Source organism: Mauremys mutica, chromosome 1 (assembly GCF_020497125.1).
Source record: "Mauremys mutica isolate MM-2020 ecotype Southern chromosome 1, ASM2049712v1, whole genome shotgun sequence".
In the NCBI taxonomy this organism is placed as follows: Eukaryota; Metazoa; Chordata; order Testudines; family Geoemydidae; genus Mauremys; species Mauremys mutica.
In genome coordinates, this window is record NC_059072.1 from 10,641,647 (window position 1) to 10,664,919 (window position 23,273).

The 23,273-nt window shown below is 51.2% G+C and overlaps 1 protein-coding gene across 1 annotated transcript in view; it reads left to right on the forward strand.

Annotated features, from left to right (window-relative positions):
* The window catches only part of PODXL (podocalyxin like), an 88,334-nt gene that overhangs the window by 42,549 nt on the left and 22,512 nt on the right, over window positions 1-23,273 (forward strand). The window contains exons 2-4 of the mRNA XM_044986005.1: window positions 7,326-7,991; window positions 11,013-11,269; window positions 13,302-13,373. Of these exons, the coding sequence (XP_044841940.1) occupies window positions 7,326-7,991; window positions 11,013-11,269; window positions 13,302-13,373 (995 nt within the window). The remainder of the gene's footprint in view (window positions 1-7,325; window positions 7,992-11,012; window positions 11,270-13,301; window positions 13,374-23,273) is intronic.

Below are 23,273 nucleotides of genomic sequence, written 5' to 3' on the forward strand. Positions count from 1 at the left end.
CACTGTGCTAAGGACTGCACAAACATGTGGCGAGAGACAGGCCCTGCTTCCCAAGAGCTTGCGGTGCAAATAGACAGGACAGACACCGGGAGCAAGGAAGGCTGCTTAGCCCCATTTTACAGATGGGAACTGCGGCACTGGGAGACAAAGTGACTTTCCCAAGCTCACAGAAGAAGTCAGTGGCAAAGCTGGGAATTGAAGCCCTTTGAGACCCAGTCTAGTGCCTTAACCACAAGGCCACCCTCTTGGAAGCGACTGCTCTTTTATCGCACGTGGAGATTGATTGGGGAGGGCTGGCTGTGCGGCTGCTTCCTGGGGATAAATGTCCCTGCTCGTGACTGTGGACGTGGCTGGTTTAAATCATTCCCACGGCGCCCTGGCAGCCTGGAGCATCCATCAACCTGTTGAAGGAGATGGGCAAAAAGAAGGGAGACGGTCCCTGCAGCTGGCGCCCATTGAAATCCGACCCACTGAGAGCCCTTGCCAGGCTCTGCATCTGAACTGGGGCGATAAGAACAGGACACTTCAGGATCAGAAGAATGCCCTGCCGTTATCTCTCCCTTCATTCAGACAGTCAGGGCTTATCAGGTGGGATCTTCTGGGCACAAGCTTTGGACAGAATGCACCCCCACCCCCGCACACACTTGTTCCTGTGTGATAGCAGAGACGACACAGCGTGTTTTATTGCCTTGATTTGATTGTCTCTGTGTTGCTCACCCAGCTCCAACAAAAAAACCAGTCCGTAACAATGAGTCCTTGTCACAGTTGGGGGGGAGGGACACACACACACACACACACACACACACTCACTCACTCACTCACTCACTCACCCACTCTCTCGCTCTGCACTAAATCTGAATCCAAGCATGGTAGCTTCCTTCCCAGAGATGTTATACTTCTCATTCTATCTGGGTGCCAGGCCCTGTCGTTAATATTGTACAGTGCAGTAATTGGACGGATGAACTACTGTCTGTAAAGTGATTTGACAGTGGTTGCTGTGTGTTGCCAAATGTCCTTGCTTGGAGGACCTCACATGCTGTGATTTCTCTTTGGGGCAGAGTAGAAGAGGTGAGGGGATCAGTTCATTCTCCATGGTCTAGCCACCTCTTAATAGTCTCTAGTGAGGCCAGCTGCAAAAGGATCAGTTAATGCCAATTAGTGAGTGTTTTTTTGGTCATGTGGACACTTGCTTTTCCATGGGATAAATGACACCGGGTTATCGTCTGCACCCATTGTTTGGCTTAGAGCCCTGATATTCAGGAGCCAAATTAGCGATCAACATTACCTCAAAGAGCCACAGCAAAATGACTGGCCAAGTATTATTATTTTATCAACTACAATTGATTAATAACATAGTAAAAATATCCTGATTGGTTAATAATTGCATCATACTGTGTTTTAATGTCATGTGCTGCAAAGAGCCACATGAGACAGAGTGGGGAGGGATAGTTCAGTGGTTTGAGCATTGATTTGCTAAACCCAGAGCTGTGAGTTCAATCCTTGAAGGGGCTACTTAGGAATCTAGGGCAAAATCAGTACTTGGTCCTGCTAGGGAAGGGCAGGGGCTCCACTCAATGACCTTTCAAGATCCCTTCCAGCTTTAGGAGATAGGATATCTCCATTAATTTATTTTTTATTTATTAATTTTTTTATTACAGAGCTACTTGCGGTAGGGTGACCAGATGTCCTGATTTTATAGGGACAGTCCCGATATTTGGGGCTTTTTCATATATAGGCTCCCATTACCCCCCACCCCATCCCGATTTTTCACACTTGCTGTCTGGTCACCCTAACTTGTTGCTCCCGAGCCTCCGTCTGAGGGTCACTGGCTTAGAACAGGACTAATAGGACTACTGTGACCAGTGTGCTATCAGGTCAGTAGGGGGCGCTGTGCTAGATGCACCATCTTTCTACAATGCCATAAAACTGTGGCCCTGCCCACATGTGATTAGTAAATATCCTGACTCTCGTTAGTCAGCAGTTGGAGCACTTGCCCTGGTGCCCTGACCACATTCCAGCATGAGTAATTATGTTCTAATTTCCCTCCCGGTTTCAATTGGAGATTATGTTCTTCCTCACTTCCCGGCACAGCTGCTGCCCAGCGGCGGCTGCCTTTCAGTGGCAGGTGGAGTGGTTCTTTGTAAGTAATGTTTGCAAAGCACTTTGGGATCTTGCCTGATGAAAGGGAAAGAATTGAAGACTCTCGACTCCCACCTCCCTGTTCTAGGCTACGCTCCCTCCCCTAGTAAAGGCTACGCCTGGGTTCCCAAGTCCCATCTTCCCTTTAATGACGTCAACCCTTTGCCCTTATTTAAGCAAGAAAGGCTGCAAAGGGGGAAATAGGCATTTCCAAAGGCCTGTTCAGCCCCAGTTTGTCTCTCCTCTCTCCCCTCCCACTAACTGCACGGCCTCATGTCCCTCGGTTTCCCAACAGATCTCAAGAGAAGCAGGGGCTCTTGGCCAGTGACTCTGTGAGCGGGACTCCGCCTGCTTGACAGGCTGAGTGGGTTGTGTCGCCCCACAATTTCCTAGGTTATTCTTCTATGTTTCCTTTCCCCACTATTAATAGACTTGGAGCCAATCTGAGCTCTTTCGATGAAGTGATTGCGGGGAGGGGGAGTTACAGAGATAGGAAATGAAAGGGCTTGGACCGGGAGTGAACCTAGCAGCAGGAGCTGGGTGGAGGGGAGACGGCTTTAGATTGGGTTGGGGGAGGAAGAGGAGGGACGTTCCTTTTCTAGGCACTTTGCTCTGGTGTTTTTTTTCTCTTCCTGCGTCCGGAGCCGGGGGCCCTCCTCTTCCCGCACCCAGAGCCGGGGGCCCTTCTTTTCCCATGCCTGGAGCCGGGGGCCCTTCTTTTCCTGCACCCAAAGACGGGGTGCCCTCCTCTTCCCGCACCCAGAGCCGGGGGTCCTTCTTTTCCCACGCCCGGAGCCGAGGGCCCTCCTCTTCCCGCGCCCGGAGCCAGGGGCCCTCCTCTTCCCGGAGCCGGGGGCCCTCCTCTTCCCATGCCCGGAGTCGGGGGTCCTCCTCTACTCAGAGCCAGGGACCCTTCTTTTCCCGCGCCCGGAGCCGGGGGCCCTTCTCTTCTCAGAGCCAGGGACCATTCTTTTCCCGCGCCCAGAGCCGGGGGCCCTTCTCTTCTCAGAGCCAGGGACCCTTCTTTTCCCGCGCCCGGAGCCGGGGGCCCTTCTCTTCTCAGAGCCAGGGACCATTCTTTTCCCGCGCCCGGAGCCGGGGGCCCTTCTCTTCTCAGAGCCAGGGACCATTCTTTTCCCGCGCCCAGAGCCGGGGGCCCTCTTCTTCCTGGAGCCGGGGGCCTTCCTCTTCCCGTGCCCGGACCCATGGACATTTTCCAAATAAATCCTGCCACAGTTTCTCCTTCTCCCCCTCCCCCTCCACCAATCTGGAGCTTCAGTTTTAAAACTCTGGGCCAGATCCTCAGTTGGTGTAAACTAGCATCACTCCGTGGACCTTAATGTAGCTATGGCAATTTACACCAGCCGATGATGTGGCCCTCGGTTAGGTTTGGATAAACGGAACAAGCCCTAACGACGTGAAGCGCAGAGGAGCAGGTTCTCCATTGCCCAGCCCCTGAGATGGTCATTCACACCACCGCCAAGTACGATCAGCTCAGAACAGGAGCGTTTCACATCCACGTGGTGCTGCCATGAATGACTACACAAGACACGGGGCAACGGAGAATCAGGCTCAGTCATCAACGAGGATTGAACCTGGCACTTTCAGCCTTGCAACCACAGACCCGCCTCATTTGCCGTGAGGGGGTAACTCCTGTTGCTAGCATTCGGTATGAGGCTCTTATCCACGCTAGGGCTTCCCTTGAGGGAGACAAACGATCTCACATGCACACTAACATGATTGTGTTATGCTCTTATTCAGGGCACTTATTCCTCCCAGACTATTTAACCTCAAACGGCTCTGTGTGTGTGTGTGTGTGAATTTTTAATTGCCTTTTCAAAGCGTCCCATGCAACACGCCTTTGCTTTCAGGATTTGGATTTGTTGCAACTATTGTTAAGCTGCCTGACAATTCCACTTCTGAGAGTCTGTCTTCCAGCAAACCTGGGGACTAGCGGGGTATCTCTTAGTTGTCCCTGGCATGCTACAAGAGATGAAAGTCCAGTTAATGCGGTATTACTAACTTCACCCTGATGCTACCACCCCGGAATGGGGGGAGGCAGATAATTTTCCATCTTACCAAAAATTGGGCGTGGGGAGCATGACTCTAGTTGAAACCCCAGGTGAACTTTCCTCCTCAGACGTTCAGGAAGAGTCTTTCCCTAGGGAGATGATGGGAATCATTTAGCATTGAGTTCCTACAAAAATATATTCTTCTCCTTAGATGAACCCAGTGTCCTTGGGGATAATTTGTTTCTTGACAGGGCGAGGGACGGTGAAATCTGTTTGTTTGTTCCCCTCGTCAGTAAAATCGTGCTCTCATTACAATGGGAGGAGGCAGGGAAGGGACACTGGGCAAACAGGGGCCCCTGGAGAGTGCAGTTGCAGAAAGTTGTCCAGCCTGGCCCCCCAGCAATGTCTGTGAAACAGCAGCAGAAGGACTGTTTAACCTGGTTGCGTGGTGGCAGTGAGGTGCGTCCTTGCTGGCAGTCCACCAGTTGAACTAACAGTGATAGATAGGAGCTTCCTTGCCCTGGCTGGGCATCAGGGTAACTTTCTCCAATAGATGGATGGCAAAAAGTAAATTGGAGCAAACATGGGTATGGACATGCTGGCTTCCTACCAGTGCAAGGACTCGGCCACTGGCTGGTCTTTCTAGCCGAGGCTTAGCCTAGGCTGCACTTTGCTGGCAATACGAGTGTATTGATAAGACAGTCCACGGCGTGGTATGTGTCAGCTGAGATGGGGAGGAGCGACGGGGTTCAAGACTTCCTCCCCCCTGGAAGCTTAGGGACCTGCATACCATTTAGGGCATCTGCTCCATTCCAGCCGCCAAAAATTGCTCTTCAGAAGAATCTGCCTGAGGCCCTGAGAAAAGTTGTCCTTGGATGGGGGTGGGGTGGGTTGGGCAGATGCCAGGGCTGAGCTGAGCTCCATCAGAGATTTAACAAAAAAAACCCCACCCCCGCCTTCTGATGAATTTGGGGGGGAGGGGTGTTTAACAAGGGGCTTCCCAAGGGACCTCACCATCCCGTGACTGCATTACAAGGTTTGTGCTGGAACAATGGCCTTTTGTCAGGGTTGACAGTCCCACCTAACAGGTGCCTCTTAGATAGATAGATCACTCCTGCCAGGGGCTCCGAGTGGGTGGGAGATCTCGGTCTCCGCTCTCTCTGTCTCTGTTATGCCTTTTGATATCAGCTGCAACAAAGGAGGGGTGGGGGGGATTCCATTGCTTACATTCCAGCCCTTGTCCCTCTTGAGCTTGCTGTCCCTGTGTGAGGGAGCCTGGATACGTAGAAAGTGCAGTGGGAGTGAGAACGGCAGCTCCCATCCATCCAGGAAAAGTCACAGGTTGCAGATTTTTGTGGCTGGGAATTAATTAACGGAAGCTCCCCTCTGTGGAGGAGCATGCGAGGGGGTGGAGGGTATGAAATTGCTGCAGCTGGAGGTGACATGGACACAGGCCATTTGGGATCCAGACGGACACCTAATTGGCTCTGGCAGGGTCAACAACCACAGCTTTGGGAGAAATCAGATCCCCAACATATTATTATTATTATTTAATAATTATATAATACCTAGAGGCCCCCAGTGGAGATCAGGACCTCACTGATTTCATGTCCCAGCCCCAAAGAGCTGACAAGACAGAAAGCCGGGAGGGAGAACAGAGGTGGCACAGGGAGGTGAAGTGACTTGCCCAAGGACACTCAGCGGGCCAGCTGGGAACTCAACCCAGGCCCTAATCCATGAGAGGATAAGAGTGAGCAGGACTGATGGCTTGGAGGGTGGGGCTTTTATTGGTGGGGAGGCTTTTAGTGAGACCCAAGCCAGCAAACTGTCTGGGCATGAGCTTATGTATAAAGCCAATTGGCTAAGAAGGCTGTCAGTCAAGTAGAGAGCTAAGGGTGGGACTTCCTTTCTCTCCGTATAAAACCCCCAGTCTTCCAGCTGGGGGACAGTCAGTCAGGGTATGTCTGTGTTTAGAGTTGGGGGTGCAATTCCTAGCTAGCGTGCTAAAAATACATTGTATCTGTATCAGCGTGAGTGGGGCTAGTCACCCCCTATGTATTTGGGATGGCCAGCACCTCGCATCACCCCAACACCACTCTGCTTTCAGCATGCGTATGCCTACATGAGCTGGGAATGACACCCCCCGCTCGAAAGTGTAGACATACCCTAAATCAGGCAGTTGGAAGCATAGGTGCTGGAATGGGGGGTGCTGCCACACCCCCCGGCTTGAAGTGGTTTCCATCATATACAGGGTGTACAATTTGGTTCAATGGCTCTCAGCACCCCCACTATACACATTGTTCCAGCACCCCTGGTTGGCAGAGGAGAATGGGTCACCTGCAGGGACCACTGGTGAATGTATAATATGCAAGGTACCCTGTCTGGTTTGCTGCTTGGTTTTTTTGGTTTGGGTTTTTTTTTAATTTAAATGAATTTTGGTGTTATTCTTTTGCCCACCCCTGGGTTTTTGTGGTTTTGAGCTGTCTTGGTGCTGCCCTCTGCCACAGATCCTCTCTAGAGACTCAGTCTTCAACTGGGTATTCTTGAAGATTGGGTTGGAGGTGATGTGGGAACAAAATGCAGAGGGGTGGCAAGAGGGAAGGAGCCTTCCTGGTATCAGGGGCAAGTCTCACATGCTCCTCCATTGGCTTGTTACGTGTTTTTTCATGTATCACAGCCTAGATGATAATATGAAAGGACTCAATGCTTGTAAAATTCAGCCGTTCAGTAAGAACTATTTACAGAGATGCTGTGTCTGCACCTAGGATTCCGGCCATGTGCACACAGACCGACTTCCTGGTGCCTCCTCCTGACTCTTCCCTCCTGCAACCTGTGCTCCTCCCTCCAAGTTCCATGCAGTTTAGGACACTTGTGCCCATTAGAGTGGCTTTTTCACTCGTGTTCCTTACCTCGTCCTCAGCCCTCCCCTCTGCCACTATACTCCTCGGGGAATTTTCTGAAAATCTCACACAGTGCGCTGGTCCTACGGGGGGCTGCAGGGGAAGCGAGTATTCTCAGCAGTGGGCAGGGGCTGGTTCCCACACATTAGCTCTTTACACAAGTGTCTGCGCTGGACATGGTGCATATGAAGAGTCTGTGGAAGGGTGGGTTGGATGGAAGCCAGGAAGCCTTTCCTCTGATTTTGTAACCATTTGGCCCTTTGTGTTTTTTTAGGAGGTGCCACTGAAGAAAATGGCACGACTGCTGCTTCCACCGCAAGTGCCCCATCTGCTGATGCCTCCTCCCAGGGCAGCCAACCCGCCACTGAGACTACGGGTGCCCCGTCCCCCACTCAAACCTTGACCCCCACCAAAGCTGACACCTCACCCTCCACTGGCACTGGCATCCTGCCTGCTCCTTCGATTTCCACCGACACTCTGTCTGGTGCCAGCACGCTGCCCCCCACCACCTCTGGTACATCAGGCAGTGCCAGCGCCCCATCCTCCCCTGATGCTGGAACCTCACCTGGCACCGGCACCCCACCCCCCGCCGGTGCCCCATCCCACACTAATGCCAGCACTCTGCCCCCTGCCAGCACTCTGCCCCCAGCTGACACCGGCACCCCACCTACTAAAGTTAGTGCTGCCTCTGAGGGCACGGCGGTGGTGGTCAGCACCACCACAGGCTCTGCAGACTCCCTCACCGTCGGTGCACCCACGGCTGCCGCTGTTGACCATCCCCTCAGTGCTGCAGCCACCCCCAGCTCCGTGGCCACCCCAGCTGCTCACATGGCTGTTACCCCGAGCTCTACCATCGCTGCTGACGTCCCCAGCTCTGCAGACACTGGTCTGGCAGCCGTGTCTCCATCTCAGAAGCCCCAAACACCAGAAACCACTACAGGTATGAATAGGACTGTGTGCAGTTTTTGGAGGCTGGGGGAATGCTGGCTGACTCTGGAACAGAAAATGGGTTATGGAGTCTTTCCAGTCTAGGTTAGGTCCTGGGTTCGTGTCGAGCTCAGCCTGGCCATGGCTGACAGTCGCTGCCACCCAGCAGCTATTCAGTGGCCTGCGTGAGATCACCTGGTGGCTCGCAGGCCAGTGGCCTGGGGTCTCTATCACAAAAGCCACCCTAGCAAGTGGCCCCCTTGTTGGCAGCCTCAACAAAAGAGGCTCAGGGCCAAATGGAGCATAGAGGCCGAACTCCTCGCTTGTCCCTAGCAGGGCCCTGTCTGTGCTGGTTTGAAAATTTAGCAAGTAGGCCATGGAGGCCAGCTTATGTTTGACACAATGGAGAAGTGAGAGGCAGGGGAGGTATGCCAAGCAAGGGGCAACATGGTCTACGCAATGGGCTAGGAAAATGATCGTTGCAGAAGGTTCTGGATACGAACAGGGCCAGGCTGTATTTGTCAAGGCCAGAAAGAAGGACGTTGCTCTAATCAAGGTGAGAGATGATGAGAGCCTGGATGAGAGTTTTAGTTGTGTGGATGGATAGAAAAAGCTGCATCTTAGAGAGGTTATACAGAAAGAACACAAGAACGGCCACACTGGGTTAGACCAAAGGTCCATCTAGCCAGGGCTGTCCTGAGCCATTTTGGTGCCCTCCGTGGGGGAGGGCGGGGCTGTGTGGGGCCCCAGGCCTCGGCGGGGAGGGGCTGGCCCCAGGCCTCAGTAGGGTGGTGTGGGGGAAGCTGGCCATGGTGGCGTGGAAGCCAGGGGAGCGGAGCACGCTGGGGCCGGGTCACTCTACTTACCGGTGAGAGCAGGGAGCCCGACCCCTCCTGTGGTCCTCAGGGGAAGGGCTGGCTGGAGTGGAGACGGGGCTGGGGCGGAGCAGGGGCGGGAGCCAGGAAATTTGGTGCCCTACACAGCTGCGTACTTTGCATATGGGTAGGGACGGCCCTGCATCTAGCCCAGTATCCTGTCTTCCAACTGGCCAATGCTGGTGCCCCAGAGGGAATGAACAGAATAGGTAATGATCAAGTGATCCATCCCCTGTCGCCCATTCCCAGCTTCTGACAAACAGAGGCTAGGGACACCATCCCTGCCCATCCTGGCTAATAGCCACTGATGGACCTAATCTCCATGAACTTATCTAGTTCTTTTTTGAAGAATCGGCAACCTTTAGACATAGCCTGGATGTGAAGACCTAGACAGAGATCTGAATCAAAGATGATGCCCAGGTTACAGGCCTGTGATCAAGAGAGGAGGTTACGAGGAGATTTTCTTTTTTGGGCGGGGGAGGAGTTTAAGAGTTCTTTTAGCCATGTTGAGATGGAGCTGAAGGCTAGACATCCACAAAGTGTCAGAAAGGCAGTCTGATTTGCGTCTGAATAGAAGGAGACAGGTCTGGAGTAGAGAGGTAGAGAGCATCCAGACGGTGGTTGAATTTGTGTTTACGGATGAACTTACCCAGGGATCAGATATAGAGGGAGAAGAGAAGAGGACCCAGGACAGAGCCTTGTGGAGCCCTTGTAGAAAGTCGGAGAGGGACACACTGCAGGAGCGATTAGAGAGAACCAGGAGAGGACAGAGCTATAGAAGCCAAGGGAGGACAAGATCTCAAGAAGGCTGCTGACCGCTCCAGGAGGGTGAGAATGGAGCATTGACTGGTTCTGAGCTTTGGCTAAGAACAGGTCATTAGAGACTTCGTCAAGAGCGATTTCAGTGGATTGCAAGGGGCAGAAGCCAGACTGATGAAGGTCTGGGATGGAACTGAAGGAGAGGAACTCCAGACAGCGCCTGTGGACAGCACATTGAATGAGCTTTGTGATGAAAGGGAGAAGGGAAATGGGAGGGAGGGGGTTGCTGGAGCAGCAAGTGGGGGCAGAGGAGGTGGTTATTTTAAAAAAATGGAGAGACCAAAGCACGTTTGTGTTGTGAGGGGAAGGAGTCGGAGGAGAGAGGTTAAGGAGAAGCGTAAGGGAGAGGATGAGAATAGACTTGAGGGAGATCAGGAGATAAGGTGGGAGGAAGCCACTGGGGCAAGTGAAGAGGTTAGGGGAGGAGAACAGATAAGAAACCACTGTGTCTGTGACAGGGGAGAAGGAGGAGAGAGTTGTAGGAGGGGAGGCGAGCTGAGGGGACGGGGAAGGTCACGCATTGTCTTGGAAGAAATCAGCGAGATCGTTCTATAAGTCGGATCTATGGGGGCATTCAGCTGGCACCCTCCCCCCATCACAGCCCCTGGCATAGGCACCTACTTTTCGCTCCCTGACTCCACCCCTGCCCAGCCCCCTCCTGTCCCTGCCACACCCCCATTCCAGCCCCTTCCCAAAAGTCCCCACCCCAACCCCGCCCCTCCCTGCCTCTATTGGACTCCTTCCCCAAATCCCGGCCCCGCCTCTTCCCCCCACGTTCCCCCCCTCCTCCCCTCTCCCTCCCAGTGCTTGCCACCACGAAACAGCTGGGAGCTAGGGGGAGAAGCAGAGCCGCGGGGCGCTCGGGGAGGAGGCGGAGGTGGAGGTGAGCTGGGGCAGGGAGGGGAGCTGCTGGTGGGTGCAGAACACCCACCAATTTTTCCCCGTGGGTGCTCCAGTTCCAGAGCACCCATGGAGTCGGCCCCTGGGAAATAACCTCAGAGCGTGGCTTTAGCCTGGCATAAAGCAGGGCAGCCTTCAGGCCCCAGAGTGGTGAGGTTTCGTCTCAAGGAAATATAACCATCTGTAGCAAGTTTTTACATATCAGTATTCTCTAACCTGCCCCCCACTCCTTTTCTTTTATTTTAATAAACACCACTAAGGAAATTCCTAGGGGAAAATCTTCAGGATACAGGTAGGGCTGCCAATGTAACATTTAGGCGAAAGCTTCCTTTTGCAGGTCCCCGTTCATCGCTCCTCGTGGCGCCTGTCTGCTCTTCGCATGGTGGTGGGGCTTCACTAGAACCCATCAATGTCTTGTTTGTTTGTGTTCTAATGTCTAGGAAGCAGCTTAGATGTTAATACAGCCAAGGAACATACCACCCGGAATCAGCCAGTGAAACCTGTGGCAGCTACGGAAAGTGCTACCAAACCTAGGGAAGCTACAGTTGCAACCACACAGCAGGCTGGTGTTGTATCACAGCCACCAGCCTCAAGCTCTGGAACTGTGATCTCCATTACAGCCAGCACATCACCGAGCCGCCGCACTCCAGCTCCTGGCGGGGAATCCAAGCCCAGTGATTCTCCGGCCCAAAATAAGGTAACCGGGACCTGGGTGTAGGTGGGAATGCCCAAAGCCAGCAGGAGAGAAGGCTCAGTCCTCTTGGGCAGCCTAAGACTGTCAAGCCTTGTGGCACTGGAACATGCCAGGTTCAATATGTGTGATCAGGTCTCCCTCTGGTGGCTGGACCACGGAAAAGATACAAGCCCTACTACTGCTGCTGACAGCAAATAGAGATCCTCTTTCTGCTCAAGGAGCTGAGGCTTGTGTTTTATTCCTAAAGCAGCTTATTCATTTGAAGTAGCACCCAGTGTGTGCATCGGTCAGGGGCTCCTTACGGCATGTGTCACTGCTTATGTATCTCTGTTGTCGTCAGAGGGTGATCGCTTGCAGGGGAAGCCTCTTGAGCCTGCAAGACAGGAATGGACAAACCCTCCCAGTGTATAGGTTTGGAGATGGGGTGAAGGAGGACTACAGTTGGGAAGCTGTTCGGGAAAGACGTCTCGTTTGGGGGGTGGGATGGGGAGTATAACGGAGGGCGCGAGGGCTGGATTCACAAAGGTCCTTAGGCTTTGTGACACCACGTGACTCGGTGCTGAGAAAATCACAGGAGGTAGGTGACCAGGGTCTCTATACAGACAGGCGCCTTAGACTGCCATTCACAAACGCCAGCGTGCTAGGCACGGAGCCGCCTAAGCTAGCCAATGGGAGGTGCCACCCAGAGGGGGGTGTGCTAAGCCTCGCCCCTGCATCAGAGCTAAGTCTGGGCTGCAGGGAGGTGCCTAGCTCCGCTTGTGAGTCCTGGCTGTGGGGTTAGCTACCTATGTTTTTTTGCAAGAAGCCAGGCAGCAAAGGGGAAGATCTTACCTCACTCATTGCTCAGCCCAGCAGCTGGAGCACTCCCCTGGGATGTGGGAGACACCTCCTCCCCGGTTCAAGTCCCCCCTTTGCCTGAATGGGAGAATGGGGGGGGGTCTCCCACATCCCAGGTGAGTGCTGCTAAGTACTCGGCTACCAGATACTCTGATGTGGGGCTTCCTCAATCTCTCCTGTTACGTGGGAGCTCTTCTCTTCCCTCCGCTGAACTCACCTGATGGGCCCAGTCTGGTAAGCGATCTCTGAGCACGCCTCTCGGATTGGCCCCACGGATGATGGAGACGGCCAAACGCCTGCCTTTCCCCGGTTTGCGAATTGCTCCGGGGTCTAAGTGGGAGATAGGGGTCCAGGTGCCTAGAGTGAGGCATCAGTGCCCAGGCCCAGAGGCAGGAACATAGGCACAGAGGCAATTTTTAAGGCAAACACAGGAGCCGAGGGAGTTTTGGCATCTCCTGGGTTCAGCGGGAGTTTTGAGGATTGCAGTGGAGCCAAAAGTGGGAGTTAGGTTTCTAAATCTGGGGTTCAGGCACCTAGGTATTTTTGTGAATCCAGCCCTGACTGACTTGGAGAGGAATTAGATTGTTATGGCTTTGGACAGAGGCCATATCTGGTCTTTTGGTTTGCTCTAGTAATTGGTCATGCTATAAACAACAACAGAAATTAGATGATGGGGCTAGGACAGGAGCTGCAGGAGAGGGGGCCGTGGTAACAGGAAGCCGGAAGAGGGAAATATTTTGGAGGTTTGTTTTCACGATGGGTGGGTGTGCAAATCACGTGACACAGTGTCTGACTCCAACCATTTATTGGCAGGAACATGCTGGTGAGACCCAGATCTCTCCCGCTGACCCCTCGTTCTAGGTCCTAAGCCCGTTTTGGCACATGCACGAGCAAATACAGGTCAGACAACAGTTTCCTGGTTAGAAGTGCCCAGACTGTTCAGGACACTTGTATATAAAGGGTTGGGAGATGAGCCCTGGAGACCTGTCAGGCCTTTGCCATCTCTGCCTCTTGATTCATATTCGTGGATTCTAAGGCCAGAAGAGACCATTAGATCATCTAGTCTGACCTGCCCGATACAGGCTATAGAACTGATTGGAGTGTTTGCAATCCTGTGTCTCTGATCAATCTGCTGCATCAATGACCAGCTGTCCCTCCACCATGCAGAAATGACTTGGGTTGGGACTTTTTTTTTCAGATCGTTTGTGAGGAGCAGAACCTGTCCAGCGACTCAGCAGTCATTCTAACCCTGAACGAGCCTATACGTTGTGTGAGTACCCTCCTTTACATACAACACCCCGTTGTCCTTGGCTACAACAGCAACTTCCCTACAGTTTTTAACCCATGGATCTCAAAGCGCTTGACAAGCTGTAGGCACAGGAATGATTTCACCAGTTACTGAAATGCAATCACTTCTGGGATGGCAAATGGCAACTGCTTAACAGTACACCGCAATATTACTCAATAAGGCAAGAGACCGTATCCAGCTGAAACTGTTGCAGGAGCTAAAGACAGGCAGACTATATTTACCAGAGTAGGAAGATGGTCAGAAAACAAGCATTAACCAACCCAAATTGGTTGGGAAAAGTGCAGATGGAGCTTTAAAAACCAGGGTGAAATCCTGCCTCCATTAAACTCCATTGGAGTTTTGCTATTAACTTAATTGGGGCCAGAATTTTATCCCAGAAGTGGTCAGGACCTTGGATTTATATCTCATCTACGAGATGATACTTCCAAGGGCGCACTGCCCTCCAGTAGCATGCTGGGGTGCTCGCTCAATATTGAGTGAACAGTGGCCCCTGCTGAGTCACCAGCACCATTCAGGGCAGCAGCGAGGTGGTTTGTTGGCTGGTTTTTGAAGATCTCCCATCCAAGTACTAACACAGACAGACTTGATTATTTTATGAGACCTAGCAACGCCACAGCAGAAGGTAGCATGACTGCTCATCATACAGCAAATGACCTGCAATCTGGGACTCTCTATATTAAGGTCAAAAAAGCCCTGTTAGACTAAGAGGCCAGGCAGAATGTTACAGTCCTGTATCTTGCAGACAATTAGAACTAGGCACACATGGCTTACAGCTCTGGAAAACTAGGGTTCCAGTAGGAGACGAGATTCATTTCTGGCCACGGCAGGTTGTGAGAGTGGACCTGTAAACCACATCATTCTGGTTACCTTCTCGCTCCCTCTGCCTCCACTTCAGTTCTGACATGATTTTAACAGCCAATTTCTGAGAAAACCCTAGAGGGAGAGAGAAAAGTCCCCCTTCTCTTCTTGCTTGTACTGGGGAAGATCGGGAGCAAAGTGAGTGGAGTTACCAGCTGTAAAACTGGTTTAGGTTGAAAGGAGAACCCAGCACTTATCTTTTCTACCAGAAATACTCGTGACTCTTTCTGAATGTGGCCCACACCACAGCTCAGGGACCCCTCACTTGTCATTCACTGTCACATAACATCCTACCACAGCAGTTGCTTATCTGGGAAAGTATTTAGTTTATTTCTCGCTGTCTGTAATGCGATGTAGCACCTTGGAAATGAGGAGGAGGAGCCAGCATTATGTGACCAGCCGACTCGCCACAGATCACTAACGGCTGCTTCAGATTTGGAGTTGCTCTAGGACGGTATAAAGCTCTAGTTTCTGGCGCCGGTGGGGCTCATGATAGTATAAATACCGAGACAGAGGGGGTCAGGATTTCTGGGTCCTTTTCGTGGCTCTCCCTGCGTGGCCTCAAAGTGCTCAGTTAAACTTCCTGTGTGTCTGTTACCTGTAAAATGGAATAACCCTAACTTCACTGGAATGCGGGGAGACGCGATTCCCGAATGTCTGTAAAATGCGTTGAGATCCGCTGATGAAAGAGTCTGTTGTGCAGTGCACAGCGTTATTCATACAGATCACCTGAAGCTGCCAGGACCGAGAGCGAAGCAGACCTTCCCCCTTCTGTTTGTCAGCCTGTTAATCCCTGTCTATCACTCCCGTGGGGGGGGGGAGCGGGGGTGTGTGCTTGGTTTGAGAGGTGAAGATGTTCCGGCTGGGTCCAGCTTGACCCCGTGGCTGTGGGGATGGATGTTAGGGATGGACGCAGACTTAGTTTTGAAAGTTCAGTCAATCCCCTTTCCCACCATGCAGGCTTAAAAAACATACATAAACAAGAGCCTGAAAATGGCTGGGACTCTGTGAGTGGCAGCCCTGCGCATTTCTGAGAGACAGGGCCTCTGAGCCACTTCTGGCCTCTGCAAGCAATACAATGGCTTGATGCCTGGCCAGCGGGGCCCTTGAAAGCACTCTTGTGGGGTTGGTGGAAGCTTGCACCTAAATCGCAGCCTGATAGGCAACATCTGAGATGGGAAATGACTCGCTGCTGCCACCACCTGGTCATGAGTCTCCTCTTCTCTTTCTTGCCGCTATTGGGGGGAAATTGGCTCCGTAAATGGATGCTGTCAGACTAAAAAACCCATCGGTGACGTTATCTGTGTCACTAATAACACCTCTGATGACTTAATTGCTTAGGATTCCAAAGAGTATTAGGCATTAACATGGATAATATGGATAAAGCATCCACAGTTAAAGAGGATTTAAAATCATAGAATCATAGAATCTCAGGGTTGGAAGGGACCTCAGGAGGTCATCTAGTCCACCCCCCTGCTCAAAGCAGGACCAATCCCCAACTAAATCATCCCAGCCAGGGCTTCGTCAAGCCAGGCCTTAAAAACCTGTAAAGAAAGAGATTCCACCACCTCCCTAGGTAACCCATTCCAGTGCTTCACCACCCTCCTAGTGAAATAGTGTTTCCTAATATCCAACCTAGACCTCCCCCACTGCAACTTGAGACTATTGCTCCTTGTTCTGTCATGTCAAAATAACAATGCATGGCTGGAAGGGATAAACTCATAGGCCATAAGCCGGCCTCTCACTGCAGAGGTCAGGAGGTAACTTCTGCTTTGGCTAGGATAGTCCAGAACTGCCCACTTTGGTGTTTCTTGCGCCTTCCTCTGTAACAACTTGTACTGGCCACTGCCAGAGACAGGATCCTGGATTGAATGGACCTCAGGGTTGATCCAGTCTGGCTCGTCCTATGTTCCTTTTTACTTTTCCTCACTGGTACATTTCACTTGGACTGGAGGATGAAGATACACTGGCCTGTTTCCCTGGTGTTTCTAGTTAGTTTCACTTCCACATTGTCAGTCAGTAGCACGAGACAGGTTTGCAAACTGCAGGGGCTGTTTAACATAGTTTTCCAGACTGAATCAGAACCAAGGTCCATCTGCTTCAGTATCCTGTCTGATGCTGGCCAGATCCAGGTGCTTCAGGGGAAGCTGTAAGAACTCTGCTGTCGGCGGATGTGGGATAATCTGTTCCCCACGTTAGATCCTGTCCCGATGTCTATTAAATCTCTAAATCTGATCTTTGAATCCAGACCAAAAATAGCCCCTAGTTTTCAACCACCCTGTGTACATATTCATTCATGAAAATGTTTCTGCTGTATTTTATTTACAGACCCTAAAATTTGCACCTAAACTGGCTGTCACTTTTTAAAATCTTGTTTGTCTAACACGCTGGCTGTAGCCTGGGATTCTCTTCTCCCTGCAGCAGGCCCCAGCAACTGTAAGAACCTGTTGCTTTGCACAGCTCAAGGTGTAAATTCCTCCTTTAGCCTAAGTGGCAGGGTTTGTGCTTTGGGTGCTGACAGTCCCAGGGCTTGATCCCTGCTGAGACCCCGTGGTGTCTATCTGTATACACGTCTTTGTCACAAAATCACACCCTCGATGGGACATGAATTCCCATCGACCTCAGATGTTCAGAAGGGGTGTGTGTGCAGAGACCAGATACTGTACTACACTAGCTTAGTGTGTGTGAGCGTGCCTGTAACAGCCCGCTGCTCACAGCTAAAGGAGGTTAGCGGCAGGGACTTGTGCTTCGTTCTGAAGGTCTTGTGCTCAGTCCTCTCCTGATGGTGGTGTCTGTCTCTACACAGCCAGGCCTCGTGGTGGTGGCACCACTCCAAACCAACGATGGGTTTTGTTTACATTTTTTAAAAGTAAAACCAAGAAATGCCCCTTTGTGCTGAAATGAGCCTGGTTAAGCTCCGCTCCCTGGCCCTCCCCTCCGGCTCATTTTCCGAGTAGGGTAGTCGGCATGTGAACATCATGGGTTAGCCTCGTCCACGTCTCCTGTGTGCTTGTGGGAGCTGCACTTTCGCACCTTCTGGCAGGCTCGTCAGGATGTCTGCAACTCCAATTTCTTAGAGACATAATTATCTGAAATGTTGTTAACATGACGTGCTAATTTAAATATTTCAGCAGCTGCAGTAAGATCTTGATTATGCATCCCACCAGCATTCAAAGGTCCCTGCCTCACCAGCTCCTGGAATGCCTCCTACTCAGCTGCCTTTAACGCCCCGTGATAGCAACTCCTGAAAATCAGAACAATTTTTATGTCTCCCAAACTAAGCAGATAACTGAGAACCTGCAGCATCTGCTTCCCCCTTCTGGCGATCTGGTAAACAAGTTTCTAGCCAAACCGTGACAGTCAGGTGAAAGAATCTCACACACTTCATAACACAAGGGAAAGCAGCAACCCGGGAGCTACCAAGGAGGACTGTTTTGTTCCATGATTGATTCAAATCTGTATTACAGGCCCCACCCTAGATCAGGGTTCCAGTGTGCTAGGTGCTGTACATGCACATAGTGAGAGACAGGCCCTGCTCAAAAGAGTTTGTGATTTAACTAGGCAAGCCAGACAAAGGGTGGAAGAGGAAAACAGGATCACATAAAGATATTTAGGAACTGCATTCCTGTTGAGACGAATCAGGTACCTGGATACTGTTGAGGATTTGGGGCAGAGTGACTTGCCCTTGGGTGGGTAGCAGCAGAGGTGGGACTAGAACTCAGGTTGCCTGGCTCCTGGTGCAGGACTCTGTTTGTTCCCACCTTGGTCTGTTCTGCCAAGGCAATAACTGACTAAGCAAATGGCATGGCCTTGTGATGTGGGCACAGGGTTAGGCACCAAGGAGTCTCGAAGTCTAATCAGTGGCGTCTCCTGTGTGACTTGGGGCACATCACCTCTCTGTGCCTCAGACTCCCCAGCTGTCAAAGGAGGGGATAACATCAGAGAGGGGGGTTGGCAGCTTGCTGCGTGAACGGCTATGAAGTTCTTTGAAAGCTCCCACACAAGAGCAAATGTATTGACTCCGTGCTTCATCCATCCCTAAAACCTTCCATCTATGGATCTCTAAGCACTTGATAAATACGAATGAAATCTGCCTCAACGCACCTTTGTTAATTAGGTCAGTATCAATATCCTCATTTTAAGGATGGGGAAACTAAGGCACAGAGTGGTGCCATGCCAAAGGCATTGCAAGCTTGTGGCAGAGCCAGGAAGAGAAGATATTCTGACGGCCAGTCAGCTTTTCATCACAAGACCATCCTACTCTGTAAGAGCACGTCTGGTGGCTCTCTGACATGGAGCTCTCTTACCTGGGGTTGCAGCTGCATAAACTCCAGTATAGCCCACCTCTTTATGGCCCAGCTGCCATTGAAGTCGAGGTTCAGTGATGCAGGATCAAGCTTTATGCCGCTGAATTACTTGGCTCTTAGGAAGGGGGTGCTGAGCAGGTGCCATGAGCATTGAAGGGGTCGTCTGTGTAGTGCAGAGGGAAGCTGCACTGGCAAAACGTGCTCACTGGGAGTTCTAGCACTGCTCATTCAGCAAGGACTGCAAAGTGAAGGTGGCCAGCTCCTCATGTCACAGCGGGCCGGGGACGTGGTGGTGAACCAGGGCTGGCCTTACCATGAGGCGAACTGAGATGGCCGCCTCAGGTGCCAGACTGTGGGGGGACGCCACTAGGACCCAGGGTGTAGAAAATTGTGTCTGCTGCTGGTGCATATGTATTCTGTCTGCTCTAGATGCACAGAGATGGTGGAGTGCTGGGCTGGAGGAAGGAGGGCGCAAGAGACATAACAGGCAGTCAGGAGAAAAGGTGAGAGGGAATAACAGAAAGCAGCAGGAGCAGCAAGGAGAGAGAGGAGGAAGAGCGTCTTCTGTACCCAGGCTGGCTTTAGGCTGATTCACCCGATTCCCTGGAATCGGGCCCCACGCCTAAGAGGGCCCCGCGCCTTAGGTGCCTTTTTAATTTTTTTTACTCACCCCGGCGGTGGTCAGCTCCGCCAGGGTCTTCAGTGGCCCTGCTCCCCTGGCCAGAGCGCCGGCCGGAGCGCGGCAGCCCCGCGGCCCCGCTCTCCCGGCCAGAGCATGGCAGCCCCGCGGCCCTGCTCTCCCGGCCGGCAATCCAAAGTGCTGCCGAAGACTGGGAGCGCCGCCTGGTGAGTACAGGCGCCCCCCCTCCCCCCAGGAATCAGGCCCCGCACTTGCTAAAGCCGGCCCTGACTGTACCACTCTGGCACCCCCAGGAGCCTGGACTGATTAACACGATCTTGTCAGGGAGCTTCCTGTTTCCTTCTGCTTCCCTGAACCCACTTGAGGAGAACAGGCAGTCAACTGAAGTAGTAGGAGCCAGTTAGGCCCTTAAGACGCTGATATCTTCCCTCACTCAGGCCTGCTTATTTGTCCCCTTCAGTTGAGTGTTGAGAGCCACTATAGCTGGCACAGGACAGCAGTCATGAGTGAAAGAAGAAAACGCCCCTCTGGGGCAGCATTCAGAAAAAGAAAGAAAACAAAGGAAGCTTTTCAATCTAAGCAGGAAGGAGCTCTCCTGAGATACATAGACACAAATGTTCATGGTGACCCTTCCGGCCCCAGTGAGAATGTGAGTGGTGAGGAGATGCCTGATCTTCCAGTTAGTCAGAGTGCAGGTGACCTGGCAGCCACTGCAGCATCCATATCTCCATCTCGAGTGGATGTAACCATGCACATTCCTGAAGAAAAGTGTAGATCAGAGAAGAGTGTGGTGGAAGTGCAAGAAACAGCTGCTGCTGAGTTTAGTTCCTTAAGTCTAGATGGTCCAGGACTGTGGACCCACTTGAGCAGTAAGTAGCCTGAGGGACTTCCTTGTACTGCACGGGCCACAGCAAGTGAAAAACTTCATGGCAATGAAAATAGAAGTTTCCATTCAACACATTACTGGCGTGAAATCCCCAATGGTGACAAAGTGGAGAGGCCATGGCTTATGTACTCAAAAACCCAGAATGCTGCATGCTGTTTTTGTTGCAAACTCTTCCAGCCTAATGTTCCAGACACAATGGGTTCTACAGGAATAAGGACTGGAAAAATCTGGCTAGAAATCTGGCATGCCATGAGAAGGCAGCAAATCACCAGAGAGCATTCCATAGGTGGAAAGAGCTTGAGATGAGACTAAGGTGAAAGGCCACCATAGATGATCAGCATCAAGAGAAGATTGCATCAGAGTCTCTTTACTGGCAAAATGTTCTGAAAAGACTCATTGCCATTGTGAGAATGCTTGCTACCGAAAACCTAGCACTGTGTGGCACTTCTGATCAGCTCTATGTGCCAAACAATGGAAACTTCCTTAAAATTGTGGAGCCTATCAAACACCAAATTTGGAAGATAGATGATGCCATAGTTGCCATTATGGAGGACAATGCTATGACAGGAACTGTTCATGGGAGAACAGTGGCAGAGGGAAATGAAATCACAAGAAACATACATAACTTCAAATTTCTATGTGGCTTAGTGTTGTGGCATGACAAACTGTTTGAAATAAATGTTGTAAGCAAGAGACTCCAAGGTGTTGACCTTGATATATCTGGAGCAATGGAACAACTGGACAACGCAAAGTCATACCTACAGTCTTACCAGTCAGATGGGGGATTTCAAAACGTTCTGAAGGTTGCTCAGAAGTTGGCAGAGGAACTTCACACTGAAGCTATTTTCCCACCCATTCAAGAATACAAGAGTCACCGAAGAAGAAGACATTTTGATTACGAGACACGGGATAATCCCATAAGAGACCCCAAACAACAATTCAAAGTTGAATTCTTTAAGCAGGTGCTAGATTGTCAGTTGAAGAACGTTCCATGCAGCTCAAGGAACACAGCAGTATATTTGGGATGTTGTATGATATTCCAAAACTCCTCACTATACCTGAAGAAGATGTACACCAGCAATGCAGGACACTAGAGACCGTGTTGACATATGATGACATGCGCAATATTGATGCAAGTGGTGTAGGTGATGAACTGAACGCCCTTTCAAGATACATTTCAGCAGGATCAACTCCAAAGGCTGTTCTGGAATATATGTGCACAAATAAGATGACCACCCTCTTTCCAAATGCTTTTGTTGCTCTGCATATACTTCCAACACTTCCTGTAACAGTTGCCAATGGATAACGCAGCTTCTCCAAGCTGAAGTTAATAAAAACACATCTACACTCCACAATGACACAGGATGGTCGGCCTTGCAACCATCTCAATAGAGCATGAGTTGGCCCAGACTGTGGACCTTCAGGAAGCAGTTCACATCTTTGCAACCAAGAAGGCCCAGAAAGCACCACTTTGATTATTCAAACAGATAAAAATGCCAGTGTTTACTATGCAGACAAGAAAAGTTACATTTGCTGTTCAGGCATTTGAAAGTTAAGTGTTACTTAAAAATTTTTAACAAGGCATTTTAAGCTGTTAGTTCTCCTTTATTGGGGTAGGTAGCAGAGCAGTACCATGAGAGGAGTAGAACAGGAAGAAGGAAGAATTGAGACCTTCCAAAGTTTTGGCCCAAGTGAGGGGACATGGGGGCGTCATTTAAGCTCCCCGCCTCAGGTGCCAAAATATTGTGGGCCGGCCCTGTGGTGAACTCTGCTCCGCCAGCCTGCGCGGACAATGCAGAGCGTTTGGCTACCCTGCAGGCTGGAGTTGTCACAGGAAACACATCGGCACCATATGGGTGGGGTTCAGAGACTCTCAAAGCACTCTGCAGACAGGCACAGATTGCTACAAGCAACTTGCCCACAATTCATGCACCAGAGGCAAGTTCAGAACCTAAGAGTCCCGGTTCCCAGTCTCCTGCACTAGCCTCCGTGTCCGTCCTGTGGTGGCAGAGATCACTTTAAACTGAGATGCTCTTGTCTGTTATCTGTAGGTTCACTGTAGGATCTGCCACTTTCCAATCGTGCATTAAGCAACGTGGCAAATATCTGTTATTTGGGGTTTGTTCTCGTTCCTCTTTGCCCCAGGGGGAGAGCTGTGTGTGCAGTGAAGTGGCTTGTTTTGGTAGGGTTTTAATTTAATTTTTTGTAATATACATGGCCGCTCTGTGTTTATATTAGAGGAGGCTGAGCTGAGAAGTTCCCCTTGCACCTGGAGTGGAAGGTGATGAGGTTACTTCTTGGGGGAATTCATTCCATAGTCCTAATCCGGCCTCTGAGAAAGCTGTCTCCTGCATAGCCCATGCTTTGTTCCAGTGCCATGGCGTAGCCCCCTTTCTAGACCCTCTCTTGGACTCAGCTCATTGGCTCACCATGTGGTGAGGCAAATGCCATTGCAGCATCCCCGCATGATGAGACTGAGGCAGTCCTGACGGTATTCGGGGCCTTTTAGTGTGCTCTTCTAGGCTGGGGAGAAGCCAAGACAGTCCTGGTGGTATCTGCACTTCAGCAACATCTTACAGCTAAGGATCTCAAAGAGCTGAGAGAGGTTAGTTAATTAAGCCTCACAAGACCTCCCCTTTGAGGCCAGTAGTGAGCAGGGGTGACAGCAATACAGCTCTGTGATGTGATCCTGGTAGGTCTCCCTTGCTGAGCAGTGGGTCAACACTTGGGTGGGAGACCTGGAGGCAGTGCTGTTGATTCAGTAAGTAGCACTCTTCCCTTTAAGTGAGATCTAAAGCATTGCCCCACCATGGAGCTAAGTGCTGGGCTGCAGCCGGGGCTGTCTTGCAGATGAGACGCGGTTCCATCCCCTTGTGACTATTTAAGAGGCGCTGGTGGTTTTGGTGAGCATCTCAACTCTGGAGTCCCAATTAAATTCCAAGTTTCGTGACTGCACGAGGAATTCAGAGAGGAAGAACATAGTTCCAGCTGGATAGAGTATTCTGCTGTTTTTATGCGGTAGCATTGCAGCGTTCAGTTAAAGAGCTGCTGCCCGCCACCCCAGAGCTGGCTGCATTTCAGTAGCTAGTAAAGTGGGCCTTACAGTTTACTTTTTCTACCTCCATAGAGTCATCATGCGGCATAATTAACATTGGTAAAAGGCTTTTGGA